Source organism: Hemicordylus capensis, chromosome 1 (assembly GCF_027244095.1).
Source record: "Hemicordylus capensis ecotype Gifberg chromosome 1, rHemCap1.1.pri, whole genome shotgun sequence".
Lineage (NCBI taxonomy): Eukaryota > Metazoa > Chordata > Lepidosauria > Squamata > Cordylidae > Hemicordylus > Hemicordylus capensis.
This window is the reverse complement of record NC_069657.1, coordinates 148,310,500-148,333,336: the sequence shown is the minus strand read 5'-3', so window position 1 is coordinate 148,333,336 and position 22,837 is coordinate 148,310,500. Positions and strand designations below refer to the sequence as shown.

The 22,837-nt window shown below is 45.9% G+C and overlaps 1 protein-coding gene across 8 annotated transcripts in view; it reads left to right on the top strand.

Moving 5' to 3' along the window:
* The window catches only part of LOC128341102 (dnaJ homolog subfamily B member 2-like), a 53,947-nt gene that overhangs the window by 11,184 nt on the left and 19,926 nt on the right, over positions 1-22,837 (top strand). Inside the window, exons 4-5 of one of the 8 annotated variants that reach the window (XM_053287194.1) lie at positions 204-257; positions 16,235-18,233. In XM_053287194.1, the coding sequence (XP_053143169.1) occupies positions 204-257; positions 16,235-18,135 (1,955 nt within the window). In that variant the 3' untranslated portion in view covers positions 18,136-18,233. Of the gene's footprint in view, positions 1-203; positions 258-3,010; positions 3,301-3,320; positions 4,289-4,314; positions 4,726-16,234; positions 18,234-22,837 lie in introns of those variants that run through there. The other 7 variants (XM_053287196.1, XM_053287199.1, XM_053287198.1 and 4 more) reach the window with 7 other exon arrangements.

Genomic DNA, 22,837 nt, shown 5'->3' with positions numbered 1-22,837 from the left:
CTATGCTACTATCCCTTGTAAAAGTGTTAAATAGCCAGTCTTCAAGACAAATAAATGCAGTGACAAATTTGTGTTCCTCCTTCATGAGATGGCATTTAATAGCTCAATGTCTGGAGCTTGGGGGTGATCAGAGACCTGGATCAGGCATTTCAGCTGGCAGCAGAGGGGTTAAATAACCTCTGGAACTATATCCCTCCTTTCAGAGAACAAGCGTAGCCTGTATGATTGCTTTCTTAAGGACAGACAGAATGAGACAGGTAAGTGATTTTATTTATTATTATTATTATTATTATTATTATTATTATTATTATTATTATTATTAAGCTTTTCAGCAAAAATTTCTCAATGGCCCAGTTTATACGTAACATGGAACTGTAGGCCCAATGGACCCATGGTTCCGTGGCCTCCCCCTCCATCCGCATCCAGACATTGGGGAGAGCTGCCTCTCTGCAATCGGTGAGACTTCAGAGAAGCGGGGGAGCTGGCTATGCAGGCATCCTTCTTTCCTGAAGCTCAGCCCACACAGCCAATTGGGCCAGAGTGAAGGAAGAGCTTCCTCCCTCAATTCCGGTTCCATGAGGCCAAAACTGCAGTGCCAGCATTCGGATGGAAAGCTGGCACGGCAGAAATTGAGTTTGAAGTGGTGGTATTCCATTCTGGTCAAAGGTTCAGAGTAGAGATTGGCAAGGGAAACTGAGGCCTGTGGTCCTCCACAAACTCAATTTCCCCAGATTTGGACATTCAGGTTAGGAAACCAGAGGTGAAGGCACCTCCAGTTTCCTTTTACATCTGCACTGGGCCAATGAGATTTACAAAGAAAAAACAACAATAATGGTTCCCTATCATCAAAGGGCTCACAATCTAAAATGTAGTGATTCAGTACCCTGATGCCCAAGAGGAAATGTTGGAATGCCAAGGTTGTCTATCTATTTGTGGAACTCCCCCTGATCTTAACAGGCTGCCAAGGCCCAAACAACATGTTACAAGGAAATGTGGTTGTTGATGTGAAAGGAATTGAAATGCAATCCAGTCTTGTCATAAGAACATAGGAAGCTGCTATATACTGAGTCAGACCATTGGTCCATCTAGCTCAGTATTGTCTTCACAGACTGGCAGCGGCTTCTCCAAGGTTGCAGGCAGGAATCTCTCTCAGCCCTGTCTTAGAGATGCCGGAGAGGGAACTTGAAACCTTCTGCTCTTCCCAGAGTGGCTCCATCCCCTGAGGGGAATATCTCCCAGTGCTCAGACTTCTAGTCTCCCTTTCATATGCAACCAGGGTGGACCCTGCTTAGCTAAGGGGACAAGTCATGCTTGCTACCACAAGACTAGCTCTCCTCTCCATGAGTCCTACCAGAGCTGAGGAGGAAGGGGAATTCCCTGGGGTTGAATTCTTTTCTGTAAGGGATTCACAGTAGGCTGCCATTATCCACTTTATTTTGATGTAGGAAAACACATACTCTATATATGGTTTTGGTGGTGGTAAGGTGGCAAAACCATCCCAAAAAGGGCTAAGCAAAACTGGGCCTTCAAAGGTGTGTGACTAAGGCTGTCCCAAAATGAAGAGCAGCACACTTAACCAACAAGGGTTTATTATTACATTACAAGAAAAGCAAGATTATGCAATAAGATCAATTGTCTCTTCATAAAGCAGATTGCAAGAAAGAGAGAGAGTTTTCATTAAATCTGACAACTCAGATTCCAAGCAATACAGAAAATAAAAATATAAGTTCCCTCACATATCTAACTGAACTGGTCTCAACTTGTGACTCACTGGCTGCAGCCTTCTCATTTTCCCAGGGCCAGATGGCATCCACCCAAGAGTTCTGAAGGAACTCAAATGTGAAATTGCTGATCTCTTAGCAAAAATATGTAACTTGTCCTTACAATCAGGCTCTGTACCAGAGGACTGGAAAGTAGCTAATGTAACTCCCATTTTTAAAAAGTGATGGTGGGAGGTTTGGGGCAGGAAATTACAGGCTGGTTAGATCAACTTCAGGAACAGTCAAGATGTCATCATCTAGGGAAAACTGAAACTGGGCCACAATCCGTCCCTCATAGGGTATTGGAGTCCCATTGTCTGCTTTCAGTTCCAGTTCACTGTCTATTTCTAGCAGTTCTCCAAGCTTCTTCAGGGGAATTCCTGGAAGATCGCCCACTGGCTAGACACCATGGAAACTTGTGCCCCCATATACCACAAAGCTGGAGCATTGACTTGGTTGAGGAAGCACCAAATAATAAATTTCTTTCCAATCAAGTGGACCATTCTGGCTTTCTGCTTAGGGGTGAGATGGCAGGCATAAGTAGCTCCCGCCACATCCAGCTGTACAGGCAGGGTCGTGGCCATGTGCTTGTTCCGATTTTGGGACCATGCTGTTTGAGTGGTCACTCCTGGTCCCCTTGGAGTAACCTCCTGCCATTTCGTGCCTGAGTATTTTTCTGAGATAACATTCTGGCACAACACCCTGACTGGTAGTGTTCTTCACTTCTACATTGGAAACCATTATTGCATGTGTCTCCTTGTCCAGTCTGTTGGCAGGTTCTGCAACCCCTTCTTTGATACTAGTTATCAATGTCTCTTATATTCCCATGGTTTGCATGTCGGTTGGCACACGAAACAGCTTGTTTTAAAAAGTTGACTTCAGCTTTAATCACTTTAATTTCTTCAAGCCTGGCTTTCAGTTCCTTCATCTGATTCAGCAAGGAATTGATCTTTTGCTTGAGTGTAACCCCATACTCCCCTCAGGTTCAGATTCTAGATGTAGGGGTTTCACATAATTATTCTAGTCATAGCATGGGCCTTTTCTGGTTCTTTTTCATTCTTTACTGACAACCATGTTCAGGTTTTCAAATAAAAGGTCATCAGTGATCTGGGTGTCCTTTAAATGAGGAGGCATCAAGATCCAAATATTATCACTCTTTAGTCCTGTTAGGACAGAGTGGAGTCCACTTCCCCCAGAATTCCACTAGGCTTTCCTTTATAAAGTGACAGAATCGTATTAACAATCAAAGCCAACAACCAGACTTGTAGTGATGGTAGGGCTTCAGGGAGGACTAGGCCTCACTCAGAGCAATTGCTGACAGGCTAGGCCTTTACTAATAAGGGGGTGAGCCCAGGAAATTCAAAATAGAAGGACCAATCCTAAGGACTGGGTGGGAAGAACACTGGAGAAGAGAAAGCTTTGTTCTTTTAGTTAGTTCTGCCCTAAGAGAGCCTTGAGGAAGCAGCATGTTGAGAGCTGCTGGGGAAATGAGAAGGCCGCAGCCAGTGAGTAACAAGTTGAGACCAGTTCAGTTAGATATGTGAGGGAACTTATATTTTTATTTTCTATATTGATTGGAATCTGAGTTGCCAGATTTAATGAAAACTCTCTCTCTCTTTTGCAATCTGCTTTATAAAGCAACAATTGATCTTATTACATAAACTTGTTTTTCCTTTAATGTAGTAATAAACCCTTGTTAGTGAAGTGTAGAGTAAAGTGTGCCATCAAGTTGGTGTCAACTCCTGGTGACCATAGAGCCCTGTGGTTGTCTTTGGTAGAATACAGGAGGGGTTTACCATTGCCATCTCTCACGCAGTATGAGATGATGCCTTTCAGCTCCTTCTCATATCACTGCTGCCCAATATACAGTAGGTGTTTCCCATAGTCTGGGAAACATACCAGTGGAGATTTGAACCAGCAACCTCTGGCTTGCTAGTCAAGTCATTTCCCCACTGCACCATTAGGTGGCTAGTGTCCCACTCTTCATTTTTGGGTCTGCTGTAGTCATTTAGCATGTCTAGAAATTTGGCCTCCTTGTCCATACCCAAACATGAATTTGCCCAGTCTATGTGAGGAAAATTGAAGTCACTCATTATTACAGCTCTCTCTCTCTTTGACGCCTCTCTGATTTGCTTCTCCAACTCCAGGTCACTCTCAGTGGTTCACTAAGATATATTCATATCCTCCTTTACTGGATAGAGGTGATCCAGTTGACATAGTATACTTGGACTTCCAACAAGCTTTTGACAAAGTTCCCCACCATATTGAGAAAACTTAGTAGACAGGGGACAGGTCCATGTGTGGATTGGTAACTGGTTGAAGGACAGAAAATGGAAGGTAGGAATAAATGGATAGTTTTCACAATGGAGGGAAGTAAGGTTCCCCCAAGGATCTGGACTGGGTGAGTGGGTGACTTTAGCGGATTAAAGCCTTTGTCTCAGAGCAAGCTCACATGAGAGAAAGAAATGCCGAATCATCCCTGCTGAGCTGCACGACTTGGCTTTTCCTAAAGCTCTTCTGAACTATTGGTAGGTTCAAAAATGGCTGCCGCCACCACCCTTCTTTATTACAGAGCTTCTACCTCCCTGGGCTTGGGGTGGGATCCCAGGGAAAACTCTTTATTTTGCTACTAGAAAAGTACAAAAATCTTCCACGTGCAAGTCTACATGTGGTGAGAAAACTAATAGCTGCTGAGCGCCTGAAGAGACGTGTTTGCACCAGAGAAATCCCCCTTTAGCCCCTGCTTTCCTGAGTTAAAAACCAACTTGGAGAGGCTTGTAAAAGAAAAGAACAAAAAGAAAAACAGTTTTATTCAGGTACTACAGACTGCTTCCATCTCAGGCTTACTTAGCTTTTAGTTACAGATAAAAATAATCAGCAGGTTACAAGAATACTTCAAAAGCACCCCGAATGATGTTGGGGTGGCACACTTTAAACATCTTGGTTACCCAGTTGCAAAGAACAGGTATGTAGGAAAATGTAAAAGCACACTTTAATGCGTGCAGTGTCTTTTGCTACGCCCTAGGTAAATGGAGCATAGCCTAGTGTTTCTTATTTCAATTACGTTGTAGCCCTCGTTGATAATTCAAGCTTCCTGCCCTCCTGGCTTTCCAGAACCTGCAGAGTCTTTTTCCTCCAGCCATCCTTCATGGCCACATATCCTCTAACAAAGAACTGCCTTCTTCCACCCAACAGCTCTCTAGGTCCCACCCACCTGGTGTGCTGATTGGCTGAGCCCCAGAATTCACCAGCCTGTCAGTCAAGACAGGGTTCACTTCTGATTAACTCTTTAGGGGGAGGGGTGGCCGATCATTTTAGCGACAAAGTGGCAAATTGTGGTTTAGTGTAAGCAAATATAAAGAGATACATATTGGGCCACACACCCCCTTCACATAGACACTGATCGGGTCTGAGCTGTCAGTGGTTGAGCAGGAGAGAGATCTAGGGGTCATGGTGGACAGCTCATTAAAAGTGTTGACTGAGTGCACAGTGAAAAAGGCAAATTCCATGCTAGCGCTCATTAGGAAGGGGATTGAAAATAAAAATGCTAATATTATACTGCCCTTATAAAAATCTGTGTTGTGGCCACATTTGGAGTACTGCGTTCAGTTCTGGTCACCATGTCTTTAAAATGACATTTTAAAACTGGAAAAGGTGCAGAAGATGGCAACCAAGATGATCAGGGGCCTGGAGAACCCTCCTTATGAGGCAAGGCTACAGCATCTGGAAAAGAGTATGGAAAAAATGCAACTACAGGGAGACTATTATGTCTCCCTGCATAATGTATAAAATTATGCATGGAGTAGAGAGAGTGGACAGAGATAAATTTTTCTCTCTCTCTCACAACACTAGAACCAGAGGTCATCCCTTGATGTGAAGGCCGGGAATTTTAGGACCAACAAAATGAAGTACCTTTTCACACATTGCATAATTAATCTATGGAGTTCTCTGCCACAGAATGTGGTGATGGCTACTAGCTTTGATGGCTTTAGAAGGTGCTTAGACAAATTAACAGAGAACAGGCCTATCAATGGCTACTAGTCCGGTGGCTATAGGCCACCTCCAATCTCAGAGGCAAGATGCCTCTAAACACCCATTGCAGGGGAGCAACAGCAAGAGGGCATGCCCTCAGCTCTTGCCTGTGGGCTTCTCAGAGGCATCTGGTGGGCGACTGTGTGAAACAGTATGTTGGATTGGATGGGCTTTGGGCCTGATCTTAAGGGCTGTTCTTAAGTTCTTATGAAGTTCTGGTAGACCATTTTATGAGATTTGTGCAGGTGGATCCTACTACCCATAAGCCTGGGACACATGGTGGACAGCACTCTTGACCCAAGTGCACCAACCTTTTCTCCTTCTGATAACCAGAGCTTACTCCTGCCACCTCAATCTTCCTGACACTGCAGATTAACCTTTAGATTTACCCAAAGAAGGTACAGAAAGGCTAGAATCTTCTCCTGCACCTGAGTGTGGGGAGCTGCCAGAGATTGAGTCTGTTGGATGTTGTCCAAATGTGGCAGATAATCCAGGAGAGAGAAAATGAGCCCCACATGTATTGATCTATGACCAATTAGGAATGCCCTCCTAACAGTACCTTTCTTCAACTGTAACAAACATTGCTGTTCCTTGGTGTTATACACAAGGTTATGTACCATATTGTACAGTTCCAGTATTTTATCCTGGTTAATGTATTAAGGCTTGAGTCTGGTTAAGGCTTTGTTGGTATTGATTGTTAATACAATACTGTCTTGTATTCTATCCAGTACATTTTATATTTTGTTTAGACGTCCCATTGAGGATCCTGTAGAAAGTGTAGGTGTGCGGTCAGAAAGAAAAAGGGAGGGAAAGGAGAAGGAGAAAATGGAGTGGTTTCTGAATAAACTCTTAGTTAAATCTATACAAGATTACTTTGTGTTTGTGAGGGAAGCAGCTATAAAACATACAGTCACTTTAAAAAGGAAAGCCTAGTGGAACTCTGGGAACAGGGGGTGGGGGGATCCAAATAGTTTTAGAATTGGCCTAGACAGAGAGCAACCAGGTTGTAAAAGTATCTGCTGAGTTGCGAAACAATAAACCTTTTATTTCTTTCATAATCTTCTTGGATTGTGGTGTAATGTTGACACAAAAAATGTGACCTGCATTTCTTCCCTGTGTCACCTGAGTAACATCGAGTTGAAGAAGATGTGTGACATGATGTCGTCATACTCTGAGTTTTCCTGCCACTTCATTGGCTGGTGCTTGCAGGGTTAAAGTAATTCTTTGATGTGGTCTCTGTCTTCTGCACAAATGGGCTATGCGCCTGCGCAGAGACCTCGTAGGAACCTAACAAGCTCAGTTCTCCTGCTGTGGGCGGGAACCTCTCCCCCCAGGCACTATATGCGGCTGCGCCACTCCTCACCCCCTCAATCTTTCTTCATCTGCGCTTCAGTGAACATCATGGAGTCTGCAGCTCGGCAACAAGTAGGATCTTGCTGTCCCCTCGTTGTTTTCTCCTTGCTTCTTTACAAAATTTGTTTCTTCCTTTATTGATTTCTTTATTTTTTTCGCGTAGTAGCGTTTTCCCCTTCTGCCCCTCCCCACAGGGTTTTCCCTTTCTCGGAGCTCCTATCCTGGCTGGGACAGAGCATGGTGGCCAGCTGGCCTTCGGCATTTATGCTGAGCACAACGAATTTTAAGAAATGTACTCGATGCAGATCTAAGATCCCTTCCCCCGATACTCATACCGAGTGTCTCTTGTGCTTGGGGGAATCCCACATTGTCGAGACCTGTCTTCACTGCCAGAAGTTCACGAAGCAGGCTCACAGAAATAGGGCTTCTCGCCTGTGCGCAGCCTTGTGGGATCTGGCTCTCTGTTCCTTGGAAGTCTTATTGTTGAAGTGGTCCGTAAAAATGGCTTCATCGTACAATTGGAGTGTGCGGTGTCTGCTCCTGTGGAGGCTGGAAGCCCACCCCCTCGACCCTGTACCAGTATTGGCGTCTTCTACCGCTCGGCCTTCGATGGTGTCGAGTGAACCTGTGTGCTCGGAAGACCTCCCTCAACTTCAAGCACCCGTGGTACCGAAGTCCTCCCCAAATTCCCCGGGATCGGTACCGAAGATAAAAAAGAAGCAGCTGAAGTTGCATCATGACTTGCTGGTGGGTTGACACCTCCCTCCTATACCCAAGAAGAAGAGAACAGCTGAGGTTCCTGTGTTGGAGGCCCCTGTGGCCAAGAAGCCTAAAGTGGCCCCAGATCATCCTGTACAGAAGTAGTCGGTGTCAACAAGGCCTAACTTGCCTGTGGCTGCTGAGTCATTGGACATGGCCCACAATCGGGCTAGATCGAGTAGAGAACGTTCAGTGGCATTAGATGAACTGGGTTATGCTTCATCAGAAGGAGAGGCCTATTCTCCAACCAAGCCTGCAGAAGATGCATCGTGCTTGCCTAGGTGCTGGTCACCCCCTCAAAAGCTCCAAGAGAGTGTCCCTCTTAGAGACCGTGGTGCCTGTTGGGGCTCGGAAGAACGTTCCTTGACTTACAGGCAGGATCGGTCCTGGGACCATCGTGAACAGTCATATCCAGATCTATACCGGGCTTCATAATATCGCTCTCCCCTGGTTGATTTTGAGCCTTCTTACAGCGTGTGGTGCCGGGACTCTGGATCATGTGATCAATACCAAGTGGACTATCGGCCTGACTATTTGGACCATGTTCGACTATGCTATGAGTTCTGTTTCTCTGAAGGTCCCACATATGGAAAATCCGTAATGATGAGGAGTTGACGTGAACCCCCCTCACACTCAGGAGGCTGCGTTCCCACTCGTTGCACTGCTCCTCTAGGAATCGATATGAGCGTCGTGAACAGCCCCCTTCGGTTCCAGTGGTGCATCAGGCTACCGTGCCTGTCCAAGAACTTTCTGCTTCAATACCGGACAATCCGAGCAGCAAACCGGGCTACCCTTCGGGTTCAATGCCTGTGGCTCAAAACTCTTCGCCTCCTCAGCAGCCCGAATATTTATTTATTTATTTATTATGTTTGTACACTGCCCCAAACTTCCGTCTCTGGGTGGTTAACAATAGTATAAAACAAGTTAAAATATATACAAAAACTTAATACAATTTAACAATTTAAAATCAACCACGAATTAAAACCTTAAAAATTTTAAAGAACAGAAAAAGCTTGGGTGAAGAGGTGGGTTTTCAAATGCTTTCTAAAAATGGTCAGAGATGGGGAGGATCGTATCTCAGTAGGGAGCGCATTCCACAGTCTTGGGGCGGCAACTGAGAAAGCCCATCCCCGTGTGGCCACCAGCCGAGCTGGCGGCAAATGGAGACGGACCTCTCTGGACAAACTCAATGGGCTGTGGGGATCATAATGAAGAAGACATTCTCTTAATACCCAGGGCCTAAGCCATTTAGGGCTTTATAAGTTATGACAAGCACTTTGTATTGTGCCCAGAAACCTATTGGCAGCCAGTGTAACTCTATCAACAAAGGAGTGATGTGGTCTCTCTGAGATGACCCAGAGACCAACCTGGCCGCCGCGTTCTGTACCAACGGAAGCTTCCAGACTACGTAAAAAGGCAGCCCCACATAAAGCACATTGCAGAAGTCAAGTCTGGAGGTTACCAAGATATGTACCACTGTTTTGAGGTCGTTCATCTCAAGAAATGGACGCAGCTGGCGTATCAGCCGAAGCTGATAAAAAGCACCCCTGGCCACCGCCTCAACCTGAGAAACCAGGGAGAGTTGTGGATCCAGAAGAACTCCCAGACTGCGAACCTGTTCATTTTGGGGAAGTGTGACCCCATCTAGAACAGGCAGATCAAAATAGTCTCTAGAGTTCTGACCCTACACAATAAGTACCTCCGTCTTATCTGGATTCAGTTTCAGTTTATTCTCCCTCATCCAGCCCATTACTGCTTCCAGGCAAGCATTTAGGAAGTTATGCCATCTCCTGAAGAAGTTGACATGGAGAAGTAGATTTGGGTGTCATCAACATACTGATAACACCCAGCTCCAAATCCCCTGATGATCTCTCCCAGCGGTTTCATGTAGATGTTAAAAAGCATTGGAGAAAGTATGGAGCCTTGAGGGACACCATACTTAAGCTCAGATTTTGAAGAGCAACAGTCTCCAATCAGCACCATCTGGAATCTGTCTGAGAGGTAGGAGCGGAACCACTGTAAAACAGTGCCCCCCCCCACCCCCAACACCCTCAGACGTTCCAGAAGGATACTATGGTCGATAGTATTGAAAGCCGCCGAGAGATCCAAAAGGACCAACATAGTCATACTTCCTCTGTCAATTCCCAATTGGAGATCATCCATCAGGCCGACCAAGGCAGTCTCCACCCCATAGCTCTCCCGAAAACCAGTTTGAAATGGGTCTAGATAATCCGTTTCCTCCAAGACCGCCTGGAGCTGAGAGGCCACCACCTTCTCAATTACCTTGCCCAGCCATGGGAGTTTGGAAACAGGCCTATAGTTGCTCAACTCTGAGGGATCTAATGCAGGCTTCTTAAGAAGAGGTCTAATAATTGCCTCCTTAAGACAAGGAGGCATCCTGCCCTCCCTCAGAGAAGCATTTATGATTTCTACCAGGCCCCTACAACAGCCTCCCTGCTAGATAGAACAAGCCATGTTAGACAACAAGTGGTAGGCTTCACCACTCCGAGCAGCTTGTCCATGTCCTCAGGAGTCACAAACTGAAACCGATCCAGTCGAACCACATAAGAGGAGTTGTAGGACACCTCCAATTCAGACATCAAATTAATTGTGGAGTCTCCGTCTAAGTCAGCCAAGAGATTTTCGAGATTTTCGAGATTTCGATAAAATCCGAGATATTTTATCTGCAAAAAACTCTTTAAACACAGCGCAGCGGGTAACTGATGGCTCCAAATTCTGATTCAAGGAGGCGGGGGCACTTACTAGCCCCCTCACAACCCTGAACAACTCTGCTGGATGTGAACTCGCAGATGCAATATGGGAAGAAAAGAACGGCTTCTTTGCCGCACATATTCCCTGAGCATAGATCTTTAAATGTGCTCTATGTCGTAATCTATCGGATTTGAGTCGAATCTTTCTCCACTTGCGCTCCAGTCGCCTACCTTGCCGCTTCTGCCCTCGTAGATCTTCCATATACCAAGGGGCCAATTTTGAAGCGGGTTGGAGGGGACACTTAGGAGCAATCATGTCTACTGCCCTGGTGAGCATGTTATTCCAGTTTTGCACCAGGGCATCAACAGGATCACCAGCAGAGCCAACATTAAATCCCTCCAAGACTTCTTGGAATCCTATTGGATCCAATAACCTCTTTGGGCGGACCATTCTAATAGGCCCCTTGCCCTTGCAGAGATGGAAAGTGGTTGTAAGCCTAACCTTAACCAGATGGTGGTCCGTCCATGACAATGGGGAAATCACAGGAGTCCCCACCCACGGAACACCACCCTGATCAGAGTAAAAGATCAAATCAAGTGTGTGACCTGCAATGTGCGTTGGTCTGGAGACCACTTGGGATAGGCCCATAGTTGTCATGGCCGCTATGAACTCCTGAGCTGCCCTGGACAAATTGGTCCCGAAGTGAGCATTGAAGTTCCCCAGCACCAAAAGTCTGGGAGACTCCAACGCAAGTTCCGCGACCAAGGCCGTGAGCTCATTAAGGGACTCAGTTGGGCAGCGGGGCAATCGGTACACCAACAGAAGTCCCAATCTATCCCTGGTCCCCAAACTTAGGTACACACATTCAATATGGTCAGATACCTCAACAGGGACCCTGGTAAGGGAGATGTTATCCTTATAGACCACAGCCACTCCACCTCCCCGCCCATGTCCCCTCACCTGCTCCTCTACAGAATGCCCTGGAGGAAGAAGCTGGGACCAGACTGGGCCATCAGCCTCCCCCAACCAAGTCTCGGTGATACACACCAGGTCAGCCCCTTCATCCATAATCAAATCATGGATGACCTCAGGTTTATTTTGGACCGACCTGGCATTGCAGAGGAGCAAAATAAGGCTATATGGGTTGTTGGCAGTGCTCCCCGAGGTCATAGAGCTGGCAGGACAGCCGGAAGGGGAGATAGCTATTAAATTTCTGACTACCCTTTCCCTGGAACGGCCAGCTGACCTGCCAACTCAGGTCAGCTGAATATGAGAGTGATGCTAGCTCCCAGGACTCTGAAGTTGTTACCCTGGGCTCTTCCCCTCTCGACGTACAGTCTGATTCAAAACCTGTCTCCCTGTCAGAGGACCTAGGCAACGGCGGAGTGGTGGATGGAGTTTCGGGACCTGTGTATCGGTACTCCCTTTCAGGCCCCTCGATCCCATTGGGTGGTCATGACAGATTCCTTGGAGCTCAGTTGGGGGGCACACCTGGACTGGTTTCATCTGAGTGGACATTGGTCCCCCAAGGAGAGGACTCGCCACATCAATTATTTGGAGCTGTTGGCCATTCTCAGCGCTCTTAAGGGATTCTTACTCATGATCGGAGGTCATGCAGTGACAATACAAATAGACAATACAACAGCGAAAGCCTACGTCAATCGACAGGGTGGCACATCCTTGAAAAGCCTTCTGTTTCTGTCTCTGGACCTTTGGCACTGGTGTGTGGCACATGTGTTAATGCCTCAGGCGATTCATATACAGGGTTCCTTGAATGTCCAAGCGGACACTCTGAGCAGAATGACAGTGTTCTCAGGGACATATTTGTAAATTGGGGAGTCCTAGCTCTGGACCTATTTGCTTCCCTGGGCATACACAATGTGCCCTCTATTGTTCCAGGGGAGGGCGAGGGTTCTCTAGGTGATGCCTTCATCTTGTCTTGGATGGGAACTCTTCTGTATGTGTTTCCCCTGTTTCCCCTCATTCCGAGGGTACTGTGTAAACTTAGGGTGGATCAGGCCAGGGCAATCCTCATAGCCCCATGGTGGCCCAGGAGGCCTTGGTTTCTGGCCCTGAGATGCCTGGCGGTGGATTGGAGGTGCCTAACTGTCCTGCCAGACCTGCTGTTGCAGGAGAAGGAACAGATGCTCCTCCCGGACGTTTGATCCCTCCATCTGATGGCATGGAAGGTCCTGCCGACTTCCCATTGAGACTTAAAGAAGTTTTGGTTGCTGCTAGAAAGCAGTCCACACAGAAGTCGTATGATCACAAATGGACTTGTTTCTGTTCCTTCGCTTCCTTGCTTGGGTTTGATGCGCTTAATCCATCTGTACAGGATATATGTAATTATCTGTTGTCCCTTAAGGAATTTGGAATTGTTGTCCCTTAAGGTGTATTTGGCTGCCATTGTGGCACATTCCCCTGCTGACCGGGCTTCATAGTTTAAAGATCCAGTGGTAAAATGTTTTCTGAATTGTTTGACTCATATGTTCCCAGACTATTCTGTCATGTCACTAGCCTGGGACCTGTCCGTGGTATTGGCTGGCCTGCTACGTCCACCATTTGAGCCTTTGGCTTCAATTGATCCTCATCTTCTGACCTGTAAGGTCGCCTTCTTGGTGGCCATTACCTCCGCCAGGAGGGTCAGTGAGCTGAGGGCCCTGAGGGTTGACCAACCATACTTTAGTTCCATAAGGACAAGGTAGTGCTCAGGCCAGATGCTCAGTTCTTGCCCAAAGTGGTGTCTATGCTTCACCATTCATCCCCGCTCACTTTGCCCGTGTTTTTTCCAAATCCTTCATCAGATGCGGAAAGAAGGTTACACCATTTGGATGTCCGAAGGGCGTTATCCTTCTATGTTCAGAGGTCTGCTGACTGGAGGAAATCTCCTTCCTTGTTCGTTCTATATGATGAACCGCGTAAAGGTCTACAAGTTTCGGCCCAGTCCATGTCTAGGTGGATTGTTTCCACAGTTGAAATTTGTTATCAATTGGCTCATAAGCAGTTGCCTGCTACGGTTAAGGCACACTCAGGTCCATGGTGGCCTCTGTGGCCTTTGATCGTGCGGTCCCGTTGGACGCTATATGTCAGGCAGCTACTAGGGCTTCGCCCCATTCCTTTATCCGTCATTACGCAATTGATACCAGGGCACGGAATGATGCTGTGTTTGGCAAGAGTGTCCTGCAATCCATTTTCAGTTGATGTACTTGTTTCTGAAATAAAAATTTCTGGCAGATTATATTTGCTTCTATTCTTCCCTCCTCCTTGGGTGCTAGCTTGTTATGCGCCCATTTGTGTAGAAGACAAAGACATGTCAAAGAACAACAGGTTATTCACCTGTAACTTGGGTTCTTCTAGAGGTCATCTGTACTTCTACACGTCCTCCCGTCCTCCCTGCAGGGTTAACTGAAGCTGGACTCCATGACTGAGGGGATGAGGAGTGGTGCAGCCACATATCTCGGCTGTGGGAGGGGTTCCCACCCAAAGCAGGAGAATTGAGCTTGTTAGGTTCCGATGAGGTCTCTGCATAGGCGCAGATGACCATTGGAAGAACCAAAGTTACAGGTGAGTAACCTTTTGTTCTGAGTGTAATGATGTCACGTGAAACATCATCTTTAGTTTAATGCTTATTAATTAAATGTTCACACCCTGCCTTTCTGCCCCAGTTATTGGGAAATCCAGGTCAGCAGCAGCCACTTGTTCCTTGAAATATGCAGTTTGGGCCTGAGGCAGCAGACAAAAAATCACAAGATTGCTGTGCTATACTGGTATCCTGCTTTGCCTTAATTCCATTTTGTGGGCTCAGCTCAGTTGACCTGTCACCTGTGTTGATTGAATCCTGGGTCAGCCATGAGCAATATAAGAATGTGATTTGCCGCTTATTGACCTGCAACACATTGAGGATATCTTCCTGATTGTGATATCTCTTGATATCTTTCTGATTGTGCCCTCCATCCATCAATAAAACTGGGTGCATGGAGTGCCACTTCCAGTGGCTGTTCCCAAACTGCAATTCCTCCCTCTGAAACTTACACCTTATATACATTGTTATATACATGTTATATACATTATATAAAAACCTGCTCCCTTGAGAAGGCTTTCCCCTGCTTTGCTAGATAATGCTAGAGGGTCAGGTTTGTGGCGGGCTGCTAGCCTGGAATCCAAATGCTTTATTTCTCTATAAGAATGCAGGGGTGGAGAGAGGTTTGAGAAGAGTGGGAAAGTAAAAAGGGGTCCTTTTTTTACCTTGAAACATCCCAGTAGACTATAGAGAGGGGAGGGTTTGTTTTTTTAACCTCACACGGCACATATGCCTCCAACCCTTATTCCATCTTCAGAATACTACCATAAACTGTTAGTGGCCAGTGCTTGCTCTCTCTTTCTGTAATGTTGTTTTTAGAAAGGAGAGAGTTCCAAGTTTAAACAAACACAGTTCTTTTATTGAAGATCTATTTCAAAAGAGAGCTCTGCTTGCTTGCATTATGCACACACTCCCACCAACTTTTTCTTGGCCAGACCAAGACAGTTCTAAACCATAATAAAACTTAAACAACCCTTAAAGGAACAGTACTATTCCCACACTCCACCCCCCCCTCCATTTTTCTGTGTTTTTTCCAACCGAGCCGAACATTCTGTGTCTCTGTTGCTCATAGACATAAATGGTAGAGACAAACATCCTGCCTGACTTCTGGTTTTTACAGACTCCTTATTCCCCTCCCCGCTTCTGAGATGGAAGTGAGTGATATCTACAGAAAGCAATGGGAAGATCTAGGATTTTAGCATAGTGTGTGTGTGTGTGTGTGTGTGGCAGCAGCATCTCCTCCCATTGCAAATAAAAGTTAGCAGCAAAAGAGCCTCTCCAGATGATTAGATGAGCTACTCTAGTATTTTCTTATCTTTATACCATCAATATTCGGCAGGGTCCTGGAATTTCACACCAATATAGCTCGAGAACCAGGGGTGTAGCTATAATTGAGCAGATGGGTTCAAAGAACCCGGCCCCCCAGCTCCTGAGGGCCCCCCAGCTCCACTTCTCCCTATTTTCTTTATTTCCCCCCTCATTCTGAGGGGCCTCCAAAGAGAGGGGTGAACACAAGGGCCCCTCTCCCCTAGCTACGCCTCTGTAGGGAACCCCCAAATATCTTATTTTTGTGTGGTCCCATTTTTGCTTCTGAACACTTCACCACCTGAATTCTCATTCATTCATTCATTCATTCATTCTCTCCCTTTATATATGATGTGAATCATATATTTTTATCTTCATGTTTAATTATGACTGACTTCTGATCTCTTAAAATGGCTGTTGTTATACTGAGCCTAAGAGACAGAATGAAATAAATATTTAAACAAATAAATAGGATCACCTGAAGTTTCCCAACTTCCTTGGCCAGTAACCCACTTTGGAATTCCCTCAGGGAAACTGTTTCACTGGGAAGCCAGAGGATTGCTCAAGAAGGTGTTTACTTAAAGCCCAACTGAACCAGCTTTCCTTTGAAGGATGTCACATGCATCTGGGCTTATTTTTGCTTGCTCAAGTGAAATGATTGGAAGTGTTGGCCATTCCAGGCCGCTGCCTGAAATGTCTTTAAAAAGTAAACTAAAAAGCTAATTTTTTGCAGGTGTGCTGCCTACTTCTGGGAAAGATGAGAGCAGTGTGGCAGAGGGATCCCATGCCAAGCCACTAAAACAAAGTCCTCAGGAGGGCAAATTGAGTTCTGAGAGGGGTAATGACTCCTGTTCTGATTATGATGAGTTGAGCTTTGAGTCTAATGATGAGTCGAGTTGGGATGAAATGTTCAGCCTTGATTCTGAAGAGTCATCTAGCAAGTCTGAGTCACGTTCTGACTCCAGTGAATTGAGTTCAGAGTCCAGGGAACTGAACTTGGAGTCATACGCTGAATTTAATGATCCAAGTCCTGAACCTAACAAGCTCCCTTCCTTGCAAATGTGTAGTGAGTCCCACAAAAGCCACCAGACAAAGCAAAACAAATTGTCTCCTAGAAAAAAGGATTTGCCAGCCAAGAAGCACAGCAAGCTCCAGGATGGGGAAAACCGATTACAGGCAGGGGAGAAAAAACTACCTGCTGTAACTAGTGAGCTGCATGTTTGGAGCAGCAAGTCCAGTAAAAAACCCCTTACTAAGAACAGTGAGAGCCACAGTTGGAAGAGGAAGGCCCAAACTGGGAAGAATGAGTCCTGTGCAGGAAAGACCAAGCCACAGATGGAAAATGGGGAAACTCATACTGGGGAGACCAAACTTCCAAAGCTAAAAGCTGAGCCTTGTAGAGCAGAGGGTAATCCTCATACTGGGAAGACAAAACAACGAGATGGAAAGTCTAAGCCATATATTAAGAAAAGGCTTCTGAAAGGAATGACTGATGCCCCTATTGGAAAACATGAGATGCAGAACAAAATATCTCCAGCAAAGAAGAGCAGGTCTTATGCAGAATGTGAACATGATCAAGGAACAGAATGGAATGCTGGACAGAAAGAACAACTTGACAGAGGTAAGGCAGGTACTGGATACCTGAGGTATACTAGGAGGAAAGTTTCCTCATCCAAAATAAAAATGTCACAGGGTAGGAAGACTAAGTTGCGATCACCTAAAAGTGACCGGAAAGCTGGGAATTGTGGGATACATCCCCAAAAGAGTGAGCTGCAGGCTGATAGAAGAAACTTGGATACTGGGAAGAGCAAGGTGAAAGTCCAGAAGAGGGAGCTGTCTGAAGGGAGGAGCAATGTAGATTACCAGAAGGCAGAGTTGCATGCTGGGAGGGACAAAGTGAATGTCGAGAAGACAGAGTTGCATGCTGGGAGGGACAAAGTGAATGTCGAGAATACAGAGTTGCATGCTGGGAGGGACAAAGTGAATGTCGAGAAGACAGAGTTGCATGCTGGGAGGGACAAAGTGAATGTCGAGAAGACAGAGTTGCACGCTGGGCAGGACAAAGTGAATGTCGAGAACACAGAGATGCATGCTGGGAGGAACAAAATTAATTTCCAGAAGAATGAGTTGTATCATGGGAGGAATGATATGGATGTCCAGAAGAAAGAGTTGCGTGCTGGAAAGAACAAGATGGTTGTCCAGAAAGTTGAGTTACATGATGAGAGAGACAACAAACCAGCCCCATGGCAGAAAGAACTAGCCACTGAGACCAACGTGCCCGCTTATACATGGAAGGTACCAGCTACTCTCTGGCTTGGTCCATCTGAAAGTACAGCAAGGTTGTTCTTTGGTAAAACTGAATTGTGTTGTGGTCAAGTTCCTCTGATGGGTAAAAAAATACCATATGGAGCAAATCAGTCACTGAGAGGAAATCATGAGGCAAATACCCAGGTCAGGGGTAGATTAAATCAACTGAATCGAAAAAGGAATTTGCTTCCACATATAAATGCTCCTACTCAAAATGGAAAGACTTGGTCTTTATGTACAAATAATCAGATGTTTAATCCAGATGTCTCTTGCTCCTGCCCAAGGTGTTCCCAGTGCTGGTTCAGATGGTTTCACCACAGCCTGTAAAAAACATGCTTGAGCGTCAGATACCTCTAGGACTGAGTGTTTCAAAGGATATTTAGCCATATCAATGAGCTAGCTATTCAATAAAGGAAGAAACCTAAGTTCTCTTTCTGTGTTTGTTCATAACTGGCAAGATACATAGGGACTGTTTTGAAAGAGGCAGCAGTAAAATTCTCAAGTTCTAAGCCTAAATGGTGATGTTCAATTATATGTTAAACCACCAGTCCTTCTAATCTGCTGCCATCCATGTCTGTCCCTGGTATCCATGACAAATTAATGCAGTTCACAACATTGCCTCCTCATTATAGCCCTATGGGATTAACTTCTCCTCCCTGACAATTTCTTCTTCCTCCATCCATGGTCCTTTAACTCTGGCGACCTGAGCCAAAAGATGCTAATATAAGAAGAGCCCTGCTGAGTCCATCCGGTCTAGCATCCTATTTCCCATAGGAACCAATCAGATGCCTCCAGGAAGAAAACAACCAGAGCACACAAGCAATAGCCCCTTTCCCCCCATTAACCGGCATTCAGTGGCATACTGTCTGTGAATACTGAAGTTCTGTTTACCCAGCCCTGTTCTGTCATTGAGGCTCTTCTCACAATTGGTGAGAAGAGCCTGGGGAGGGTTAGCGGGGAGAGTGGGCTAAGCCCACTCCCCCTCAGATGAGTAGTCAGTCTGCTCTGGGAGGCCAAACTGGCCGGCTGCCCACATGTCTGCCAGCTCCGTTATGGAGCTGGTGGGGGCTGGGAGGATCGGGTGGCTGCATGGCCCCTAGAAGCTCCAGCATGTCCTGCGCAAGTGCGCAGGGCATGCTGGAGAGACCCCCGAGCTGGGAGGCTGCTTTTCAGCCTCCTGGTCGGGGGTCTATTTATTTATTTATTTTATTAGAGACATTTAATATACCGCCCACTCCGAAGACTCTGGGCAGTATACAACAACAGGCAACATTAAAAATACATTACATTAATAATTAAACATTATTAAAGAACTAAAGTAACTACCTGGAAACAGAAAAATGAACTACAGGGCAAAGGCCTGGCGAAAAAGAAAAGTCTTCAATAGCGATTTGAAGATTGGTAAAGAAGGTGCTAGCTGGATCTGTAGGGGGAGAAAGTTCCAAAGGAGCGGGGCAGCAACCAAAAAGGCCCTTTCATGGGTCCTAGAGCCCCAAACATCTCGGAAATCAGGGACCGACAGAAGGGCCATCTGAGCTGATCTAACCAGACGGGATCCGTAACTGGATGGGAGAGGCGGGTCTGTAGGTAGACAGGCCCCAGGCCCCGCAAGGCTTTGAAGGTCAGAACCAGGACCTTAAATTGAGCTCGGAAGTGAATAGGTAACCAGAGCAATGACTGTAGGAGAGGTGTTACCCTGTCATATTTTCTGGCACCCATGAGTAGATGAGCCGCTGCATTCTAGACCTGCTGCAGCTTCCTGATCGTCCGCAAAGGTAACCCTAGATAGAGAGCGTTACAATAGTCTAAACGGGAGATAACAAGGGCATGGGTCACTGTCATTAATGTCTGCCGATCAAGGTAAGGGCGTAATTGGCGAACCAGATGAAACTGGGCAAAAGCACTTCTGGCCGCAGCCTCCACCTGCTGCTCAAGCAGGAGGTGCGAGTCCAAAAGGACCACCAAACTATGAACAAGTTCTTTTGAGGGCAGCGCCACCCCATCTAAAACAAGGTACACATCCAGCTGTTGGCTGTTACGAGGGCTGAATAAAATTAATTCAGTCTTAGTGGGATTCAGTCTAAGCTTGTTTTGATTAATCCAGACCTTAACAGCTTCCAGGCAGAGAGTAAGCACAGAAACAGCATCCTCAAAATGGTCTGGGATGGCAAGATATAGCTGAATATCATCAGCATATTGATGAAATCTCATCCCAAACTGAGTCTACCCGTGAGCTGCCGCGCTGTGGAGCCATGCCGCAGCAACTCATGATCGAAAAGCGCAGGTTAGCGGAGTGCTCACTCCACTAACCTGGGCTTAGGGGAGGGCTGTTTTAGCAGGTGACCTGCTTTCATGAGACTGGGCTCAGCTGCGAACCCGGTGGTTCTCACGAGCATACAAAATCGGGCTAGGCTCCCTTAGCCCGATTTTGTATGACCGTGAGAATAGCCTCATTATGTTGTAAAGTAAAGTAAAGTGTGCCATCGAGTCAGTGTTGATTCCTGGCGACCACATAGCCCTGTGGTTGTCTTTGGTAGAATACAGGAGGGGTTTACCATTGCCATCTCCTGCACAGTGTGAGATGATACCTTTCAGCATCTTCCTATATTGCTGCTGCCCAGTATAGGTGTTTCCCATAATCTAGGAAACATACCAGCGGGGATTCAAACCAGCAACCTCTGGCTTGCTAGTCAAGTCATTTCCCTGCTGTGCCATTAGGTGGCTTGTCATTATGTTGTACATGTGCACAAACGTTTGTCAACATGTACATGTTTATGTGTGAATCAGGGGTAGAGCCACCATTGTGCGAACAGGTTCAAAGAACCCAGGCCACCAATGAAAGGGGCCACTGAAGCCTGCAGGCTTCCCCATAGGAGCCCCGAATGAACTCCCCTCTCCCATACTCGGACTCCTGAGAGCCCCGAGCGAACTCACTGCTTGTTATTTCAGGCAGTGTGGGCTGCCTTATAGGATGTACAGTATTTCCCTTTCTCTCCCTCTCTGGGAGAGAGAGAAAGGGAAATACGTCCTATCAGGCAGGCAGCGCTGCCTGAAATAACAAGCAGAGAGTTTGCTGGGGCTCTGGGGAGCCTGAGCCACGCCGCCATGCATGTCACATCATGCACATGGGGCATAACTGGAGGGAGCCGCTGAGCAGGGCCGGACCCAGGCCACAATTCGGCTGGCTCCACAACTGGTGTGAATTACTGTAAATCAGGCCTGCACAACATAACAATGCCTGGGGGCCAGATCTGGCCCACAGCGGCATTTTTGCTGGCCTGGAGGAAGGAAAATCCTATAGCAACAGCAGAAGCCATGAAGAGCTCTTGGCTTGTCCTGTGACAAGCAGCAGCAGCATCTCAATGCATTTGTCCACTTGAGACCAGATGTTCCTCACCCGCCTTTGGTTGCCGGTTTGAATCCCCGCTGGTATGTTTCCCAGACTATGGGAAACACCTATATTGGGCAGCAGCGATATAGGAAGGTGCTGAAAGGCATCATCTCATACTGTGTGGGAGGAGGCACTGGTAAACCCCTCCTGTATTCTACCAAAGACAACCACAGGGCTCTGTGGGCACCAGGAGTCGAAATCAACTTGCCAGTACACTTTACTTTTACTTTACAAAAGGCCATAGCTTTCTTGTTTCCCAGCCATATCTTAATTTAGCCATAAATGTATAGCCATTAATTTATACACAATCACTGTGTTGCATATCTTTCTGAATTATTTCTGTTGTCTATTCCTGATGAAAAAGCCCTTTCTTGGTTCATTTTTGAGGAATAAATCATGCCTTAATCCAAGCTGCATCTGTAAGATCAAGGTGATAGAAGTTTGCTTGCAGATCTCATAAGCAAATAAGATAAGCAAAACAACAACAAAAACAACCTGATTTTAAAAGACTGCATTGAAGTCAAGACCGGGAGCTAGTCATTATGACTACTACAGGTTCCAGTGCTGACTGAGTGCATAGACATTTATAAGGTTTATTTCTGTTGCGGCATCATTTTTAAGGACATTTACCATTTATAACAGAAGCGAACAGGACAAATCCCATAGGAGATGTGTGTTAATTATGTTCGTTACTATTTTATGACCTGTCTCAAGCTTTCCTCACTGTTGGAATTAATGGGACATTACATGCACCACCCTGTTAACTACAAGCACCTATTCATTAAACAACATGCACACCCTCTCTTAACAGTCAACCATGTCTACACTAGCTTGAGAAAATTCAGAGATTCTTTTTCCCAGGTCTGAACAAGAACAGAAATGAAGAAGAGTCTTCTGGCACTTTAATTTAATGCAGCATGAGTTTTTGTAAGCACAAACAGGAATGACCGGTTAAGTTGGTATCCAAAGCTACTTAACATTCACAATTCAGTTTTATGTAGCATAAATAATATGCTATATGCAATTATTTGGGATATTAAAAAATGTTCATAGGAACATTCATAACCCCTGAACTCGTTATGGTAATTTCCAGTGTGTACCTCTTCTTCATTGACTTGTGAGTAAAATTCTCCAAGCACTGGCTGACATCTTGACTAAATTTACTAGAGAAAGTCCTATGCAAATTTAGTAGTCCTTTGAGTAGCTCTTGCGTAGTACTATTGAGTAATTTTGTTGGGATATTAGCCACTGTGTTTTGATGGAACATATATAAAGTGGTTACTTTCAAAAACCAGATTGCACCTATCAAGCTGCCTTAAAAGCCCTGCTTCTCAATCTTAAATACATGGGGTAGGTGGTACTGTATTTACCTGAGTCCAAGACTAGGTTTTCCCCCAAGTTCTTTGATGTTAGAAATTGGGGGGTCATCTTAAATTCGGGTAAATACAAGCAATTCTTCAGTGGTGAGAGCACTCCACACATGCTCAGAGGCACACTCTTTTTAGTATTATGCCACATGTCCTAGGGCTGAACCTTGCCACTGAAAAGAGGTTTTGTGGCTGAGTACAGGTAAGCTCTTATTAACATACTGGGAACTTAATAAGACTGTAGTGTTATTCAGCAGTGATATTATATGAC